The sequence below is a fragment of the Eurosta solidaginis genome, chromosome 4 (genome assembly GCF_040869045.1).
Source record: "Eurosta solidaginis isolate ZX-2024a chromosome 4, ASM4086904v1, whole genome shotgun sequence".
Classification (NCBI taxonomy): Eukaryota; Metazoa; Arthropoda; class Insecta; order Diptera; family Tephritidae; genus Eurosta; species Eurosta solidaginis.
Window position 1 is genome coordinate 277,623,964 of NC_090322.1, and position 19,672 is coordinate 277,643,635.

General features: G+C 41.2%; 1 protein-coding gene across 3 annotated transcripts in view; it reads left to right on the forward strand.

The window, feature by feature from the left end:
- The window catches only part of LOC137247499 (scoloptoxin SSD14-like), an 84,236-nt gene extending 65,163 nt beyond the window's left edge, over positions 1–19,073 (forward strand). For 2 of the 3 annotated variants that reach the window (XM_067778451.1, XM_067778452.1), the window contains exon 7: positions 18,445–19,073. In XM_067778451.1, the coding sequence (XP_067634552.1) occupies positions 18,445–18,735 (291 nt within the window). In that variant the 3' untranslated portion in view covers positions 18,736–19,073. Of the gene's footprint in view, positions 1–14,661; positions 14,858–18,444 lie in introns of those variants that run through there. The other variant, XM_067778453.1, reaches the window with a different exon arrangement.
- The last annotated feature ends 599 nt before the right edge of the window (positions 19,074–19,672 follow it).

The following is a 19,672-nucleotide window of genomic DNA, read 5'->3' on the forward strand; positions in this document are numbered from 1 at the left end:
GTATTCGGTATAGAATTATGGCATTTTTTTCATTTTTAGTAATTTTCGATATCGAAAAAGTGGGCGTGGTCATAGGCGGGTTTCGGCCATTTTTTACACCAATATAAAGTGAGTTCAGATAAGTACGAGAACTGAGTTTAGTAAAGATATATCGATTTTTGCTCAAGTTATCGTGTTAACGGCCGAGCGGAAGGACAGACGGTCGACTGTGTATAAAAACTGGGCGTGGCTTCAACCGATTTCGCCCTTTTTCACAGAAAACAGTTATCGTCCTAGAATCTAAGCCTCTGCCAAATTTCACAAGGATTGTTAAATTTCTGTTCGACATAAGGCATTAAAACTATCCTAGACAAATTAAATGAAAAAGGGCGGAGCCACGCCCATTTTGAAAATTTATTTTATTTTTGTATTTTGTTGCACCGTATCATTACTGGAGTTAAATGTGTACTGTAAAGATATCAACTTTTCTTTTAAAATTTGACTTTAAAAAAAATTTTTTTTAAAAGTGGGCGTGGTCGTTATCCGATTTTGCTAATTTTTATTAAGCATACATATAGTAATAAGAGTAACGTTCCTGCCAAATTTCATCATAATATCTTCAACGACTGCCAAATTACAGCTTGCAAAACTTCTAAATTACCTTCTTTTTAAAGTGGACGTTGCCACGCCCATTATCCAAAATTTTATTAGTTTTCTATTCTGCGTCATAAGTTCAACTCACTTACCAAGTTTCATCGCTTTATCCGTATTTGGTAATGAATTATCGCACTTTTTCGATTTTTCGAAATTGTCGATATCGAAAAAGTAGGCGTGGTTATAGTCCGATATCGTTCATTTTAAATAGCGATCTGAGATGAGTGCCCAGGAACATACATACCAAATTTCATCAAGACACCTCAAAATTTACTCAAGTTATCGTGTTAACGGACGGACGGACGCACGATACTGATTATTTTGATATATGGAAGTCTATATCTATCTCGATTCCTTTATACCTGTACAACCAACCGTTATCCAATCAAAGTTAATATACTCTGTGAGCTCTGCTCAACTGAGTATAAAAAAAATAATGAAGATTAATGATTTAGTTTTCCTTACGCAGGACCCTATATATATCCTATCGACTAAATATAGGAGATTTAGTTTTCCTTACTTTGACTATTTCTATTAAACAAAGCTTTTGCATTGTTATTAACATTAAAACGTATAGAATAAGATTATGTTTACAGTCATCATTGGCTGAAAATTGACATTGTTTTAAAAAGCGGGATCTCTGAGTGTATGATATACAGTAGATTGGGTAAATTCAGTTGCTGCTAGAGCAAGAAGTAGTTATATAGTGATAAGTGGTTAAACCATAGATGTTAAGTTATGATTAGATAATGCTAATGATTGCTAATTAACCTTCATTTGCGAAATTCTCTAATTCATTAAATAATTAGAATTAGTTCAACTAATTCCCATTAGATAATTCAAATTTTTATTCCAATGGTAAATCTAATTGCAATTAGTTGCCGTTAGCAAAAAAAATTGGTTTACCTTTATAATTAGAAATCTAATTGACTTCTGCTAATGCAATTAGATATTCAATTAGCTCGATTTAGAATCAATTATTTTGATAAAGATAAATGGTTTTCAAAGAATTATTGAAGTGAACGAATAATGATGTAAATAAATATAAATAATTGATTCTAATTCGAGCTAATTGAGTATTAAATTGCATTAGCAGAAGTCAATTAGATTTCTAATTGAAAAGGTATCCCAATTTGTTTTGCTAATGGCAACTAATTGCAATTAGATTTACCATTAGAAAAAAAATTTCAAATATCTAATGGGAATTAGTTGAACTATTTCTAATTGTTTAATGAGTTAGAGAATATAAACCAATTGCATCAATTGCTAATTCTAATTGGAATTTAACATGTATGGGTTAAACCAATAGGTACAGTGGATGCAAATATTTTTCGTATCTTTTCTTATACCAGTTTTCATATTTTCCAGTATTATTTTTACTTGATCTTATGTATCATGCGGTTTTCCTTCCCAGATTGGATCGTCATGATATATATGAAGAATTTCTTTAATTTCTGTCGACATTTGTCACATGCATAACTTCTGGGGTTAATGCTATTATTAGATCTTTTGAGAACTTTGGTACCTATTTTATTTTATTCAAATTTGCCTACTCGGGTATTATCATTCATTAACAATCACTTTGTCCCTAAGGGCAACTGTGTTTTGTCCTAAGTCAATCTTCTCCTCAACAATCTGGTTGCTTGTGTTTATTATACTACAAATTTTCTATCCTTTTGGATGAAAACGAGCGCGACATGTCTAATTGCAAATTTATTAAGCGCTTTATATAATATATGGTTCTCTTTTATGACTTTTTCTTCATTTCTACTGTTATTACTGGTGCAAAACAAAATTTTTTTCTCTCTTGTGGTATCTTTTGGTGTGTTGCATGCTTCCACTGACATTCAGCTATGTACTCTTTGAAGCATTAATCTTAACATATAAAAAACACGTGTCACACAATTGAGGCCAATGGACTCCTAAACTACTGAACCGATTTTGAATTTGTTTTGCACCCGTGTGTAGTTTGATCTAACTTGAAATATAGGATAGGCGACTGGGTGACTAGAGTCTCGAGATATAGGCCAAAACGTGGACCCGGGTACCCCTAGAGTGTGTTTATAGAATATGGATATCAAATGAAAGCTGTTGATGAGTGCTTTAGTAGAGGGTAATTCTCATACCCCTGGGTGACTATGGTCTCGAGATATAGGCCAAAACGTGGACCCGGGTACCCCTAGAATGTGTTTATACAATATGGATATCAAATGAAAACTTTTGATGAGTGATTTAGTACAGGGTAGTTTTCATATCCCTAGGTGACTAGGGTCTCGAGATATAGGCCAAATGTGGACCGGGGCACCCCTAAAATGTGTTTATACAATATGGATATCAAATGAAATCTGAAGATGAGTGCTTTAGTACAGGGTAGTTTTCATACCCCTGGGTGACTAGGGTCTCGAGATATAGGCCAAAACGTGGACCCGGGTACCCTTAGAGTGTGTCTATACAATATGGATATGAAATGAAAGCTGTTGATGAGTGCTTTAATAGGGGGTAATTTTCATACCCCTGGGTGACTCGAGTCTCGAGATATAGGCCAAAACGTGGACCTGGGTACCCCTAGAATGTGTGTACAGAATATGGATATCAAATGAAAGCTGTTGATGAGTGCTTTAGTAGAGGGTAATTTTCATACCCCTGGGTGACTAGGGTTTCGAGCTATAGGCCAAAAAGTGGACCCGGGTACCTCTAGAATGTGTTTATAAAATATTGATATAAAATGAAAGCTGTTGATGAGTGCTTTAGTAGAGGGTAATTTTCATACCCCTGGGTGACTAGGGTCTTGAGATATAGGCCAAAACGTGGACCCGGGTACCCCGAGAATGTGTTTATAGAATGTGGATATCAAATGAAAGCTGTTGATGAGTGCAACATTAGAGGTTAATTTTTATACCCCTGGGTGACTAAGGTCTCGAGATATAGGCCAGAACGTGGACCCGGGTACCCCTAGAATGTGTTTATAGAATATGGATATAAAATTAAAGCTGTTGATGAGTGCTTTAATACAGAGTAATATATTATCCAGAGACGGACTGGGACTGGGATTAGGACTAGGACTGGGACTGGAATAAAATACATAGCACCTTCTGGGACAGGCAATAAGGGATGCAGAAGAATGAGAAGAAATTGAGAGAAGAGAAAAGAGAGAAGGAGATTGAGAAAGAGATAGAATGAGACGAAGATGGAGATAGATGAAGCGAAAAAGACGGAGGGAGGAGTGAATAAAAGGATAAGGAAAAAGTGAAGAGGGGGGAGGGCAGTGTCAGACGGAAAAAGCTTATTAAAATGTTGTGACGGACTTTTCCTTGCGCCGGGGTATGCTCAGTCCGTCCAGGATCCCTGTGGAATTAGAGAAGAATCCCTATCGTCTCCTTTTAAAGAGAAAGATCCCGTTTTGTTGTTAAAAAGAAACGTTATAAACTCTTTATTCCGAAATATTCAAACTATCCTTAAAACTATGGCGACGGAGGTGGGAAACCACCGTCGGTTCTACGCCGATGGGGTTGGGAAAACCCCCACCGGGACTACGCTTAAACTAAAAATCTCAGACTACTTCGTAAAGAAAGTGGAGGTGGAGAACCACCACTTCCTCCCAGTCGGTGGAGTTGGTAAAACCCCCACCGAGTATATAGCTTAAGGATACCCTGCTCTTTCTGAAGGTTGCGGAGGTGGAAAAACCACCACAATCCCTCCAACGATGGGGTTGGAAAAACCCCCAAAGTCGCTAAAATAAAAAACTCGTGAGATGGAAAAATCCCAGGAGTCCCATTCACCGCTAAACAAGGCGTTAGCAGGCTACTATACCTAGCTGGCTACTGTCTCAATTCGCGAAATTTGTCGCCCTTTTATACTTATCCACGCGCAGGTGGACAGTTATCCTACAATAAATTTTACTTATTATACATATGTATTTACTTAAGGTATCTTACATTTAACTGTCTTATTCTACCCATATATCGCATTATAAGTATTTATCTCCAAATTGCGTATGTAAAAATGCCTCTTGTACTGCCCCCCCTAACATGTGAGTTCGTTGGTACGCATCTCCAGTTAGCTAGCATAGTCATTTTTGTTTTCCCTCTGCTGCTTGCTTATTGGGTCTTGTTGTTGTCGACGAGTTGGTTGCCCTTCGTAGGTAACTTGTGTCTAGTACCCACGCTGTGTTGTTGGTATGCTAACGTGACCGTTCCTAGTACATTGCATTTTTTCGTTTCTCTTTGTGCGATGTCCGCCCCGACGGTTCGCTTTAATGCCTGTTGTGCTTGGTCGCAATAGCTTGGTATACGTATGTTTGTATGTTTTTGGTGTTCTTGCAATGGGAGCTTATGTGCGTTGCTTATTGCATTGCTGTAATCCCAGCATTATTTGAAATTCCAGCCGGTTATGGGTTATCTGTGGAAATTATAATGTTCAACCAAAATATTTACCGTATGCGGGCAGAGACAATTATTTAAACGAAGAAATTAGATGTTGTCATGAATGTTTACATGTATATTAGGGTAATTCAAAAATGATTATTTTTTTATGTGTAAATTTAGTTCATATAATTCAGTTTTTGTACATTTTACATGCTATATGTATAAATTCATTGTAATTCAAGTAGGATTTATACACGTTTTAATGAGTTTTGATAAATATTTGTAGGTTCGAATGTGTGGGCTCCAAAGCCGGTGGATTTGGGTCCTCACACTCTCCCCTCACCTGCCGTAAGCAGGGTTACCGTTACCAGGCCGGTCCTAGTGATTCTCACTCGATACGTGTGGCCGTCTATGTTCCGATGGAACGTTCTCTTCCGCCGCTTCGTCCGTACTACATGTACGTGCTCCCAGCATTATTTGAAATTCCAGCCGGTTATGGGTTATCTGTGGAAATTATAATGTTCAACCAAAATATTTACCGTATGCGGGCAGAGACAATTATTTAAACGAAGAAATTAGATGTTGTCATGAATGTTTACATGTATATTAGGGTAATTCAAAAATGATTATTTTTTTATGTGTAAATTTAGTTCATATAATTCAGTTTTTGTACATTTTACATGCTATATGTATAAATTCATTGTAATTCAAGTAGGATTTATACACGTTTTAATGAGTTTTGATAAATATTTGTAGGTTCGAATGTGTGGGCTCCAAAGCCGGTGGATTTGGGTCCTCACACTCTCCCCTCACCTGCCGTAAGCAGGGTTACCGTTACCAGGCCGGTCCTAGTGATTCTCACTCGATACGTGTGGCCGTCTATGTTCCGATGGAACGTTCTCTTCCGCCGCTTCGTCCGTACTACATGTACGTGCTCCCTGATGTCTCTCGCTAATTCCTCGGGGAGGGGTTCGATTCCGGTTCGGTTGGCCCATGTCTCGGTCGCCTCCGCTGTTGTCTTTTCGAGCCACCTCTCGATTTCTGTGAGCACATCCTCACCTTCGCCTATGTTGTCATCACTCGCGTTGAGACTTAGTACGTCGCTGTCGTTGAGGCTGCCGTTGACCTCGTTGGTCAAACGGCTAAATATTTCGATGTCGTCGTTGAGGCTGCCGTTGACCTCGTTGGTCAAACGGCTAAATACTTCGTCGTCGTCGTTGAGGCTGCCGTTGACCTCGTTGGTCAAACGGCTAAATACTTCGTCGTCGTCGTTGAGGCTGCCGTTGACCTCGTTGGTCAAGCGGCTAAATACTTCGTCGTCGTTGTTGGCGTTCGTTGGTGGTCCCATTACCGCCTCCAAGATCCTCCACTTGGTCGGGGGTTCCGTGCTTGCGTTGGCGTCGTATATCCGCATGCGGAGGGTGATGTGCCGCTGGTATTCGACAAACCCCCGGCCTTGTACCTCTTCGTCGGTTTGGCGTATGGAAAGCTCGCCCTGTTGCTTCGGTGGTGGTTCGTCGCCTTCTTCCTCGCTGTCTGAGGAAATGGGAATTGGGGTAGAGTCCCGGACCACGGCACGCTCCTCGGGTTCATATCCGTACTCAGTACTGTATGTCGGGCTCTGGATCTCGTTACCCATGTCGACGAGCGACCCTGCCGACTCGCACTCCGACACCGTCTCGTACCTCGGGCTAAGTATCGGGCCGCCCTCGTCGCCCCTGAGATACCCGAACGTTTCCGTGCCCTGACTGTCGGTCTCGCCGTCGTAGGCAACTTCCTCCTCTTCTAGTGGCACTGGGCCCGTCGTATGGTGGTTTTGCTGGCTTAGGTCCCGCCGGATTTTGATACGGAGTGAACCGTCCTTAGCACTCTCGGTGGTATAACTCGCGTTGTCGCTTTTGTCCATGTTTAGAAACTTTTGATTTATTTTCGGTGTTGTGCTCCCTTTTTATAGGAGTCCTCGCGGATCGTCTAACGGTATTATTCCCGGCAGCGCTCATCATGATTTCCTGGGTACGTTGTCTTGTTGTTGCAGGATATTTGGATCTCTTTATGTGCTTTGGCTTTCGCTGTATATGTGGTCCTACTGCTGCGGAATGATGATGTACCAATATACGAATGTAAATTCAAAGTTATACGTATATGTACATTAGGGTATTTCAAAAAAATTATGTCGGTAAATTTGAATATTGTAAAATTTGAAAAATGTGGTTTTGCGTGTGTGGCCCCAAGGCCGATGGATTTGGGTCCTCACGCTCTCTCCTCACCTGCCGTAATGTGACTTACTGTCACCATTGTAAAATTCAATTTCTCGTAGCGGTCAATACTTGCGTTATTTATAGGGTAATCTCTCGCGATCTGGGTCTTGTTCTAAAATGAAATGTTATGCAGAATTCCGTCACCAGGTTATAGCATTGGCTGGCTATGTGGTTGACGTAGTTCATCGTCGTCAGGATCCCGTTGTCTAGGGTTGGGGCTTGCGCTCGTGCTGTGTGCCACCCACTCCGGTCTTCATCTACCACCTGTTGGTTGTTGATTATGTCTGCGCGTTCGATTCCGAAACCATTTGCACCTGAATTGGTGAGTGCTAGTGAACCACACGTCGCTACCGTGCTGTAATCCGTCTGATCTTCTTCCGTGACCTGGACTGTTTGCGATGTTGACGCGCGTGGCGTTGCTCTTACTACGGCCAGTTGCTCTGTGTGTTCCTCGATGGATATCTCGGTGGAACGTTGGTTCGGGGTTCTACTACACGTTGCTGATGATGGTGCGCGTTGTGTTGTTGCTATCGTCGTCGGTCGTCCCGTTTGTTCCCCGATGGGAACTTCGGTGAAGCCCCCATTCGGGGCTTGGCGGGGCGCTTTTGACTTACCACGTTCGCGGGGTGAACGTATTCTTCTTTCTGTTTCTGGACTTGCTTCTTCTTCGACTGTCGCTTGATGGTATGCTTTTAGCTCGCTTATGTGTGCCGTTCTCCTTTTACCGTTATGCACCTTGTCTAGCTCGACGATTACGGGCGATACGAAGTTCGTTACACGATGAGGCCCACTGTATCTTGGTGCTAACTTTGCTGCGAAATTGTCCACTGCTTTGGACAGCTGATGCTCTTTTACTAGTACCAAGTCGCCCACCGCCGGTTGCCATTGCCTCCTACGTAAATTATAATGCCTTGCCTGCTCCGCTGACGCTTGCTGTTGTCTACGACGTGCCATCTGATATACCTCTCGCATTTTCGCCATCTTTTCACTGAGAGCCACCTTCTCCTCGCCTGTGCCAAGTGTTTGCTCATCGTAGAGGGCGTTGGGGATCCTCGGTTCCCTACCCTGTACCACGAATGCTGGACTGTAGCCTGTTGACTCGCATACGCTCGTATTCAGTGCTAGTGTCATCTCTGGCAACAACTCATCCCATGTCTTATGCTCCTTCCCAGTGAATTGTGCTATCATCCTCTTGATGTTACGATTCGCTCTCTCCGTCGGGTTCTCTTGCGGTGTGTACGGTGCCGTTAGCTGGTGCTTTATGCCAGCTTCTTGTAAAAACTTCTTGAAATTCCTGCTTGTGAACTGTGCTCCATTGTCTGTGATTAGAATTTTTGGCGCGCCAAATCGGGCCAAAATCCTCTCCCTCATACCTCTGATCACATTCTCCGTCGTCGCCTTCCGTATTGCTATGATCTCTACCCATTTCGAGAATTTATCCACGAAAACTAATGCCATCGTATTACCATGCTTCGAACGAGGGAGTGGTCCAACGAAATCTGCACAAACGGTAGCAAAAGGTTCATCTGAAATCTGCGTTAGCATCTTACCTGCAGCTTGTTGCTGGCTGGGTTTGTAGACTTGGCATGCGTGGCATTGTTGCACGTACTTCCGTACGTCCCTGAACATCCCAGGCCAGTAATACCGCATCATTGCACGCGCGATGGATTTCCGTATCCCCATGTGCCCCGCACTTGGTGTGTCGTGAATCTCGTTAAGCACTCTTCGCCTCTCCGATTTCGGTACGCATAACTTCCACGGTACCGCATCCTCACCATCCATTTGACTTCCAATTCGTCTGTATAGTCTTCCTTCCTCTATGACGTATTCGGGAAACTTCTCTGGTGTTCTCGTTACTTCAGCCATCTTTGACGTGTACCACTTGCAACTCAAACTTTCTTCATGTGTCGTAAGGCTACCCAGCTGTTCCTCCAGTGGCTGCCTCGACAGTGCATCTGCGACCACGTTCATCTTGCCCTTCCTATACTGCACGTCGAACGAATACTGCTGTAACTCGAGCGCCCATCGAGCGATCCGGCCTGACGGACTTTCGATCGCGTTCAACCATTTCAAAGCCAGGTGATCGGTGATAACCGTGAAATTGTACCCTTCTAAATACGGTCTCATTTTCCTTATTGCCCACACGATTGCTAAACATTCCTTCTCAGTTGGTGAGTAGTTCGTCTCGGCTTTATTCAGCCGGCGGCTAGCATACGCTATTACTCGCTCTTCGTCATCCAACCCCTGTGTGAGAACTGCTCCGAGACCATAATCGCTCGCGTCTGTCTGTAATCGAAATCTTTTCGTAAAATCTGGGCAAGCTAGTGCTGGTGCTTGTATTAGTGCATTCTTCAACGCTTCGAATGCCACCTGTTGTTCTTCGGACCATTTCCACCTACTTCCCTTCTTCAACATTGACGTCAGTGTGTGCGCAACTTGTGAAAAGTCGGGTACGAACCTCCGGTACCAAGAAACTATCCCCAGAAATCGCCTTAACTCTCGTATGTTGTGTGGTGGCGTCAGCTCCTTGATAGCCGCAACTTTGTCGGGATCCGTGTGTATTCCTTCCTCGCTGACGACGTGGCCTAGATATTTCAAACTTTTCTTAAAAAACTCACATTTCTCTGGGTTGATCTTCAGATTCGCCCTCCGTAGCCGCCGAAATACCTCTCCTAGGTGCTTTATATGCTCTTCCAAAGTTTTGCTGGTGATGATGATATCATCCAGGTAGGCAAACGCATTTGGTTCCAACTCTGGGCCAATAACACGGTCGAGTGCTCGCTGAAACGTAGCCGGGGCGGAATGTAGACCGAACGGCATCACTTTCCATTGATACAACCCTCGGCCGGGTACGGTAAATGCTGTATACTTCTTGCTATCTTCTTCCATCGGGATTTGCCAATAACCATTTTTGAGGTCCAGACTGCTGATAAAACGCGCGCTACGTAGCCTATCTAAGATATGCTGTATTCTTGGGAGTGGGTACGCATCTGGTACTGAGCGAGCGTTGAGCTGCCGATAGTCAACGCAGAGTCTCCATTTGCCGTTCTTCTTCCGGGCTAGAACTATTGGTGCACTGTGTGGGCTGTGGGATGGTTCGATGCATCCCTTCTCTATTAGCTCGTCTACCTCCTTGTTTATGATCTCCTGCATCTTTGGGTTCTTAGGGAAATACCGCTGTTTGATTGGACGGTCATCTCGCATCACTATCTTATGCGTGGCAATGTTGGATACTCCTGTCATCTCTTCGAAAATCTGTAATTCGCGCTTTAGAAACGTACTCACCGCAACGTCACTCCTCACGTCTTTCTCGATACTTGCGCTACCTTCGTCCTCCATCATGGTTGTACACGTCACCATCTCCTGCGCTCTCTCTTCTGCTCGTAACGTCATTGTTTCGTTGCCACACCTCAGCTCAAATTTAGCCTTTGCCAGATAATCTGTCCCGATCACCACGCTGTCGACTAACCCAGGCAGAACTAACAACTCACTCTGATGCACTTGATCCCCCAGTTTTACCTCTGCGTCCACTGCCTCCGCTATCCATGCTACGCTACCATCGCCCATCACCACTCGTGTCTGTATCTTCTTGAGCTTCCGTGCGTCTATTTTCGCCGCTGTCTTCTCGCTGATGAAACTTCGTGTCGCCCCCGTATCTACTGACGCCATGACTTCCTCTCCATCCAGGGTTACTGCAGCCAAGATTCGCCCTTGGGTCTGCCTAAATGTACTTAATGAGTACGAGGTTGGGTTTGTTGAGACGCCACCCCTCGATACCAATGGGGTCTCTGCCCGTTTCCCTGCTGTCCACGGCAGCAGTCACGCGTTAGTATACCTACTCGGCCACACTGCCAGCAGAAATCTCTTCGTTCGTTTCGACACCCATGTGCGTAGTGTCCGCTTTCCCCGCATCGCCTGCATGCGTTCCGTGGATCGATGGGCCCTTGGCGTGGTGTCGTCGCATGCTCTGGCGTGCTCGCTTGTCGTTGCGCCTCCGTTCTCCGATCTCCTTGCTTCTCATCTTCGTGTATATATTGATAATGCTCGGTTGGCCGTCGCGGCACAAAAGGTTTCGCCGCCGGCCTTAGCGGTTCTTTCTCCGGTAAGATGTTTTCGTAATCCTCGGCCATGCTTACCAGTTCCTCTAAGTTGGTGAACTCGCTCCGTTTGATGTAAAGTTGGTACTCTCGTCGACAATTTCTGTAAATCCGGTTCAGCTTCTGCTCGCCGTTGTAGTCAGCGTGACGCATGAGTGCCTGTAACGATAAAACGTAATCCTTAAACTGCTCACCTGCGCGCTGCATACGCTGACGGATCTCGTCCTCTAGCTTCTCGAAATACCTCGAGCTCAGGAAAAATTTTAGAAAGTCCTTCTTGAAAGCTTCCCACTCTTGCCACTGCCTGTTGTTGTTCCGGTACCACACCAAGGCCTTGTCCTTCAGCAACTCAGGTAGCGCTCGTGGGATGGAATCGCGACCAACTTCGTAACTGTCGGCCAGCTCCTCCACCCGTTCAATAAAACATAGCGGGTCCTTACCACCGTCATATTTCAGACCCCACTTACGTACTCGGTCCATTATATTTGTTTGTGATGCTGGTTGGTACATCGCGTATGGCGGTGTTTGTGAACCCTCTTCGTGCCTGGTTGTTTCGTTGACAGTTTCCTGTGTGTTGCCGCCTGGCGATGTTTGCTCGGCGTTTTCTATCGGAGTTGGTGGTCTTACCGTGATTACTGGTCGGACGTGCTGTAGGGCTAATTCTGTGAATCGTTCCTGGAATCTTGTGTCGGTACCTTTCGTCTGGATGAAGCCTGCTAGGCGCTTGCGTAGCTCTTCCACCGTTCCGCTGTCCTCCAGCCCAAACTCGGATGCGTATTTGAGAAGTTCCTCACGATTGAGGTAATACACCCAAGTTACCTTCACCATGCCTGCTAGGTATTTTGCTTTCTCTCCGTGCCTTTCCTGTGGATGTTTTGTATCTCGAAATCCTCTGTGGTTTGTGTCTCGAAATCCTCTGTGTGGTTATCTGTTTGCCATGTGACTCTATGTATTCAGTGTCCCTGCTCGGGCGCCATTTGTGACGGACTTTTCCTTGCGCCGGGGTATGCTCAGTCTGTCCAGGATCCCTGTGGAATTAGAGAAGAATCCCTATCGTCTCCTTTTAAAGAGAAAGATCCCGTTTTGTTGTTAAAAAGAAACGTTATAAACTCTTTATTCCGAAATATTCAAACTATCCTTAAAACTATGGCGACGGAGGTGGGAAACCACCGTCGGTTCTACGCCGATGGGGTTGGGAAAACCCCCACCGGGACTACGCTTAAACTAAAAATCTCAGACTACTTCGTAAAGAAAGTGGAGGTGGAGAACCACCACTTCCTCCCAGTCGGTGGAGTTGGTAAAACCCCCACCGAGTATATAGCTTAAGGATACCCTGCTCTTTCTGAAGGTTGCGGAGGTGGAAAAACCACCACAATCCCTCCAACGATGGGGTTGGAAAAACCCCCAAAGTCGCTAAAATAAAGAACTCGTGAGATGGAAAAATCCCAGGAGTCCCATTCACCGCTAAACAAGGCGTTAGCAGGCTACTATACCTAGCTGGCTACTGTCTCAATTCGCGAAATTTGTCGCCCTTTTATACTTATCCACGCGCAGGTGGACAGTTATCCTACAATAAATTTTACTTATTATACATATGTATTTACTTAAGGTATCTTACATTTAACTGTCTTATTCTACCCATATATCGCATTATAAGTATTTATCTCCAAATTGCGTATGTAAAAATGCCTCTTGTACTGCCCCCCCTAACATGTGAGTTCGTTGGTACGCATCTCCAGTTAGCTAGCATAGTCATTTTTGTTTTCCCTCTGCTGCTTGCTTATTGGGTCTTGTTGTTGTCGACGAGTTGGTTGCCCTTCGTAGGTAACTTGTGTCTAGTACCCACGCTGTGTTGTTGGTATGCTAACGTGACCGTTCCTAGTACATTGCATTTTTTCGTTTCTCTTTGTGCGATGTCCGCCCCGACGGTTCGCTTTAATGCCTGTTGTGCTTGGTCGCAATAGCTTGGTATACGTATGTTTGTATGTTTTTGGTGTTCTTGCAATGGGAGCTTATGTGCGTTGCTTATTGCATTGCTGTAATCCCAGCATTATTTGAAATTCCAGCCGGTTATGGGTTATCTGTGGAAATTATAATGTTCAACCAAAATATTTACCGTATGCGGGCAGAGACAATTATTTAAACGAAGAAATTAGATGTTGTCATGAATGTTTACATGTATATTAGGGTAATTCAAAAATGATTATTTTTTTATGTGTAAATTTAGTTCATATAATTCAGTTTTTGTACATTTTACATGCTATATGTATAAATTCATTGTAATTCAAGTAGGATTTATACACGTTTTAATGAGTTTTGATAAATATTTGTAGGTTCGAATGTGTGGGCTCCAAAGCCGGTGGATTTGGGTCCTCACAATGTATGCAGATTGGCCAAATTTAGGGCAGGACAACGTCTGCCGGGTCTTCTAGTTGTGATATATATATCAAATTCGTTATTTTTATAATAGGTATGTGATTAGAAGAATATTAAGTACATGCATTTTTAAAAGATTGCCCATCAAAACTTTTGCAAAGATGTTATGAGCATCCGAAAAGTTTACTCAAATTTTTGGTTTGCTATCGAACTTAGACAGTTCTGATAAAGTTTGTCTCATGAAAGTATTCTGTTAATTGAAGCATTTTGAGGGTTATTGTTTGGAAATGGGTTTTTAATAGTAAGGTAATAAGGTTTTTTTTTTTTAAATAGGACTAAGAATATGAAAAAGGACTAATTTAAGCCTAATAAAATTATTGATTTTGATCGTAAAATTTTATTTTACAACTTTCTTGTTTGTAAAAATTTTTCTGTTTAAAAATATTTTTTTTTTTTTTTCCAAATATAATTTATTTTTTCTTACTTAACAAACTTTACAGAATATTGAAATTTGCAAATTTATTTCTCTACTATTTTTATTTTTATTTCATTTTCTATGCCACTTTGGGCTTCATATTTTTTTTTTCTTTTTCTTCATATTCATTGATCTGCCTAAGTTCCATTAGTTAAAAAATGTTTACAAAATTTAAATGATTTTTTTTCTTTGTTACATAACTGTTGTTTCTTCTTCTTCTATTAATCTACTACAACGCAAAAATACTGCGTCAAATTCTTCCTGACTACTTATATTGTTCATTTAAAAATTTAGATGGAAAAAACAATTCTTAATTCTATTGGCAAAAATCTACTTTTTGCCCATAAACTGGCGGCCGTTAGGTTGCCAAATGCTTCTAAAAATACTTAAATAAAAAAATAACTTAACTAATTCTGCTTGGATGTTCCTCGTTCTCCATGATCTTGTCTTCTTTCTAGTTTGCAGGATCCCTTCTTCATTCCACTTCGTTATGCGTCGGTGGTGGTCGTTTTGGTGGCGGTAGTGCAATACATTTCCAATGCGTGGACAAATGTGGCGGTTATCATCCAACTGGTGATCATAAACCCAAGTTACCGGAATAAGTGTTGTTTAATTTGTTAATAAATTCTGCCAATAAGGCCGCAAAGAGCTTAATGCGGTATTTAGTTTTATGCTTTCTTCCCCGTGTTTGCAGCTGTAAGGCAGGATCGCCATGTAATAATTGTGGCACCCTGCTAAAAATGTTTAGCAGACTGCATTTTAAATAGCAGTCTGCCTATTCTTAAGCAGAACTAGCAGGATCGCCATGTAATAATTGAAATAATTGAATTTGGTATAGTGCCAATTAAGCGGCACCAGACGGAATTGAGTGCCATGGAAGCGGCAGCCGATTGAACTGTTTATTAAAAAGTTGTTTCTTTTATACAACATTTCTATAAGCTAAAATACCTACTTACACTAATACTTTCAAACTAAGTGTATTACCTACATATACCTTCGGTTCCCTGGGATCTGCAACGCAAGCATAAATAAATCATGTTAATAATTAGTATACATTCAATTTTGGAATCTTTTCTAGTACAACAGCATTCATAAATAATTACAAGACAATATACGAACTTATAAATATACTACTAGCGTGTAAAATAACAGTAATAAAGAATTATAGATATAAGTCAGGAATTTCAAAGTATGAGGTTGAGTCAAAAAGTTATAGCTGAAACATTTTTAGGCTTGGTTTGGTCAAGCTGTATACAAAAAACAGGCTGGATGAATGGCGTTGCACTCCCTGTTTGTGAACTATTGAAGTGGGGAAGGGCAAAACATCCTTAAGAACTTAAGGATTGCTTTTCTCCTCCCAACTTCAAGGGGTACAAAGTTTTGTGCGAAATAAAAATTTTTGGTATCAATTAAAACGGAGTTTGATAAGAAGACGAATGATGGAACTGGATCTACTGTGAATAACAGAAGAACATGTTACTGATTTGGTGCCTGATGTGGTGCCATTTAAAAACCAAATTTTACGATACGAAAACGAATTTCACTATTCCAATATTTTTTTTTTTTCGATTATTCAAATAATCGCACATTTAGTGCGATTCGATTTTCAAAATTGAAGTTCGATTTTGTGTGAAGTGTTCACACATTACATCATTCATTACGTATACGCCATGCATGTACCACATATATCTTCTATTTCTTCTTTGTTGGATCTTTATTAATTTAATCGATTAGTATACATAAGTAAGCGTACAATACTTTCGGGAGAAATCAATATATTTGTAGAAATTTTAAAACGGGATCAAAAATAGACGTCCGCACTTTTCCAAGGTGTCTTCCTGATCTTTCTACAATGAAAAGTACACTCGAAATCGGCCGAGTTGTGATGAGTGAACACCGATTTCCCGATCACGGGAGAAAAGTATTTTAATGCAATTTTCACCACTTTAAGCCCAAAGGATTAAATTTAAATCCGCCTAATTAATCACAAAAATTCTGACGTTTTTTACGAATAAATGCTTGAGTAGCAAGAATCTAATTATGTCCCACGGAGTGGCAGTTTTAGACCCAGTAACAGTAACGTAATTACTTTCTCGATAATTTGGGGGATATTACTGAATATTTTTGGGTATTACACGTTAAGGAATAGCATTAAGGACTACTAAATACCAGACATGTTCTGCAATGTTTATGATTTTTATTACGGTATGATTTTAAACAGTTTTGAAAATGTTAAGTTCAATTTCGTCAATCCTTAAATCTTTCTAGAAATAGACGTGCCCTTCCATTTAGTAATAATGAATAGTGGCAAGATAAGCCGGATACGCCAATTCATAGGTCATGTGCGCAGCATGTAGGAAAAAATTAGTAACTTAGCTATTTTGTGATTTTTATTTTTTGAACTGCCGCAGCAGTGAACACGAATAGAGAATAAAGCTGATCCGTAGCTTAAAATGTGATAGAAAAGCTATGGCACTACCATGACCTATATTGTGGTCTATCTTGGGGCTTTCCGGGCCATTTCTTAGTACTTTGAGGATCCGAAATAGTCGCCACAGGCATCGTAAAATTTTCCCAGGAAAATACCAAAATAAACCAAAATTATTGCAAAAAAGAACCAAAAATAGACCTTGAAGTGATCTCAAAGTTACGCTCGAATGATCTCGAAATTACACCGAAATAGTCTTTACGAAATGGCCACAAATTGATCCCGTAATGACCCCGGGAGGGCCGAAAATAATCTACGAAATCATATCGACGTCACCCCGAAGAGAGATTTAAATGACTCGGATGAATGTTGAAATAGAATAACCCAAAAATAGTCCCTTAAACCTTCCGTAAATGACCACGGAGGACAACGTCCCACCTACCCTACAGCTCTGCCCGAAAAACCATATCGATCGTAGTTATTATTTAGCTATTTTCTGCGTTCTAAAACACGACGTAGACCATAGAACCAGCAGAGAATTCCATTTACTTTTTATGCAATGGCTCTACTCTATACGCTATTCATATTTAGAGCCGTAGCAGTAGCAAAGCATTTTTTTCGCTGCTAATGTTGCGCTAGAGCAGCAAACACAAACTTTGATTTAAAATGGAAAATATCGAGTTTTTATGCTTAAAATTTACCGCTGTATATTATAACATTCGTTCATCAGCGATTTTTCGAATAATCGACAACGAGCAATTAATGGAATAATCGACGATGTAAGCTTATTCGATTTCAACTAATCGAGTTCTGAAAATCGAATATTAGAGCTTTCGATTAATGCGAATAGTCGATTACTCAAATATCACGAGCTCTAGTACATATTAGCTAATGTTTGTCTGCTAAGGAGATTAACCTATATATAAATGTACATGTATAATGAAGGATGTACATATGAGCCGTTTATTTTGAAAGTGGCATAAGTCATTTCCAACTCATGGTCTTAAATGCATTGTTATTTTCGAACGAATGCATATATAGATGGTTCTGCAATTATAAAATAATAATAAGAATTGCATCTTTTGGATATTGGACTCTAAAAAACTGGAGGCGAGGAGAGATACGAACAAACTACCACTGAACCTAAACGACATGAAATGACTTATGCCACTTTCAAAATAAACGGCTCATATGTTGGCAGGCAGCTTATGTAGCTTTATACCGACCCGGAGACTGTTCCTGCGGAGTTTTCAGGGACCAATCTATTCTAACAAACTCTATTCACTGTTCGATTGTCCTGAAATTGGTATATAGCTAGCCCTTGGCATATTTTAATAATGCCAAAGAAGTATAACTTCTCACGCGCGTACATAAGCACACGCACCCAATTTTTTTTTTTTTTTGAGTCGAAAAAGTCCGGGTGAAAAAATTGTTCCAAATCGTTTATGGGATCCCGGTGATACCCTTTTGTCGAAATCCGCAAATCAAAGTTAAGTCCGGACTTTATTTAAGGACAGTGCAGGCCCATAATTAAGGAATGGCCCATCCAAATGACACGAATTTTTTACCAATCGATGCTCCTTAGTGTCTGGATTAAGAACGCGTCCAGCAGTTATAGGGCCGCACTTTTACTCTGTCCTTAAATAATAAAAGTTCGGACTAAATAATTTATATCAAACTAAAAATTAAAAATCCGGAAACTATCTTTTCTGAAGAACTTTTATTTCAAAAGGCATAACAGTTTGGGTGCCTGGCGAGTTTGATATTTATCGAGTCATATGCTTGTGTTAACTTATTTTCTCATTTTTTTCAGGCGGTCATTAAGTATCTTATCTTGAATACGACATTAAGTGAGGCTATTGACGGTGGAAGGCTGCATCATCAATTGGCACCAATGCAAGTGGACTATGAAAGGGCTGTGTCCACATCAATACGTGACTATCTTCAAAAAGTTGGTCATATTTTAAATGAGACACCAGAAGGATCAAGTTTTGCAGCGGTTACTGCCATCGGTATTCGTGATGGATTGCCACAGCCAAAGTTTGATCGACGACGTGTTGGAAGTACGTCCACAGTTACGCTTCAAAATAAAATGCAACATTAGGTTAAAATTTTTGGCTATACGTACATATATGTACATATACCCAGGAATATCTATGGAATTTTAATATTTAAATGAGCGCAATGAGTTAAGACTATGTGATCCGCATCACCCGCTGTCATCAACAGACCACGCGTGAAGGGTTAAGCAACGAATCATAATACAATTGCTTTTCATACAAAAGACATCTTGTACTGCAACTACATGGAGCAATGTTTTTCCTGCGTGTTACTGTTTAGCAAATCACAATCTAGCGTTTTTTTTATTTTGCCACTTGACTTTGAAAACAAGAACTTTCTTACAAATCATTCTTAACTTATCTTAACTTAAAAAAAAAACAATTATACGCATGTAAATGTAGTTACCAGGGCAACCCAAAGTATGCAACATCATATTTTTTATGACTCGTAACCATTAAAAAAAAAAAAAATGTAAGCTTCTCTTCCAATTTGCGTCGTGCTCCTCTTGATTTTCCCTACAAATTTGCCGGACGGGACCTACATGTCTTATGCCGACTCCGAACGGCATCTGCAAGGCAGATGAGTTTTCACTGAGAGCTTTTATGGCAGAAATATACCCAGAGCGCTTGCCAAACACTGCCGAGGGGCGACCCCGCTTAGAAAAAATGTCTTCTAATTGAAAAACCTTATTTCTAAAACTTTGATGTTGCTTTGTCCGGGGTGCGAACCCAGGGCATACGGTGTGGTAGGCGGAGCACGCTACCATCACACCACGGCGGCCGCCGTAACTCGTAACCATTAAACCAATAAAATATACAAGTTTGAGCTATACTTGTGTAAAATTTTTTCGCATATTTTACAATTAATACTTGTTTATAATCAATCATATTTACAAGCACCTAAAATTAGTATATTTTTGCATACTTTTGGTTTCCCTAGTAGTTACAAATAATTAAGAAAGACTCTATTTTTTGAACTAC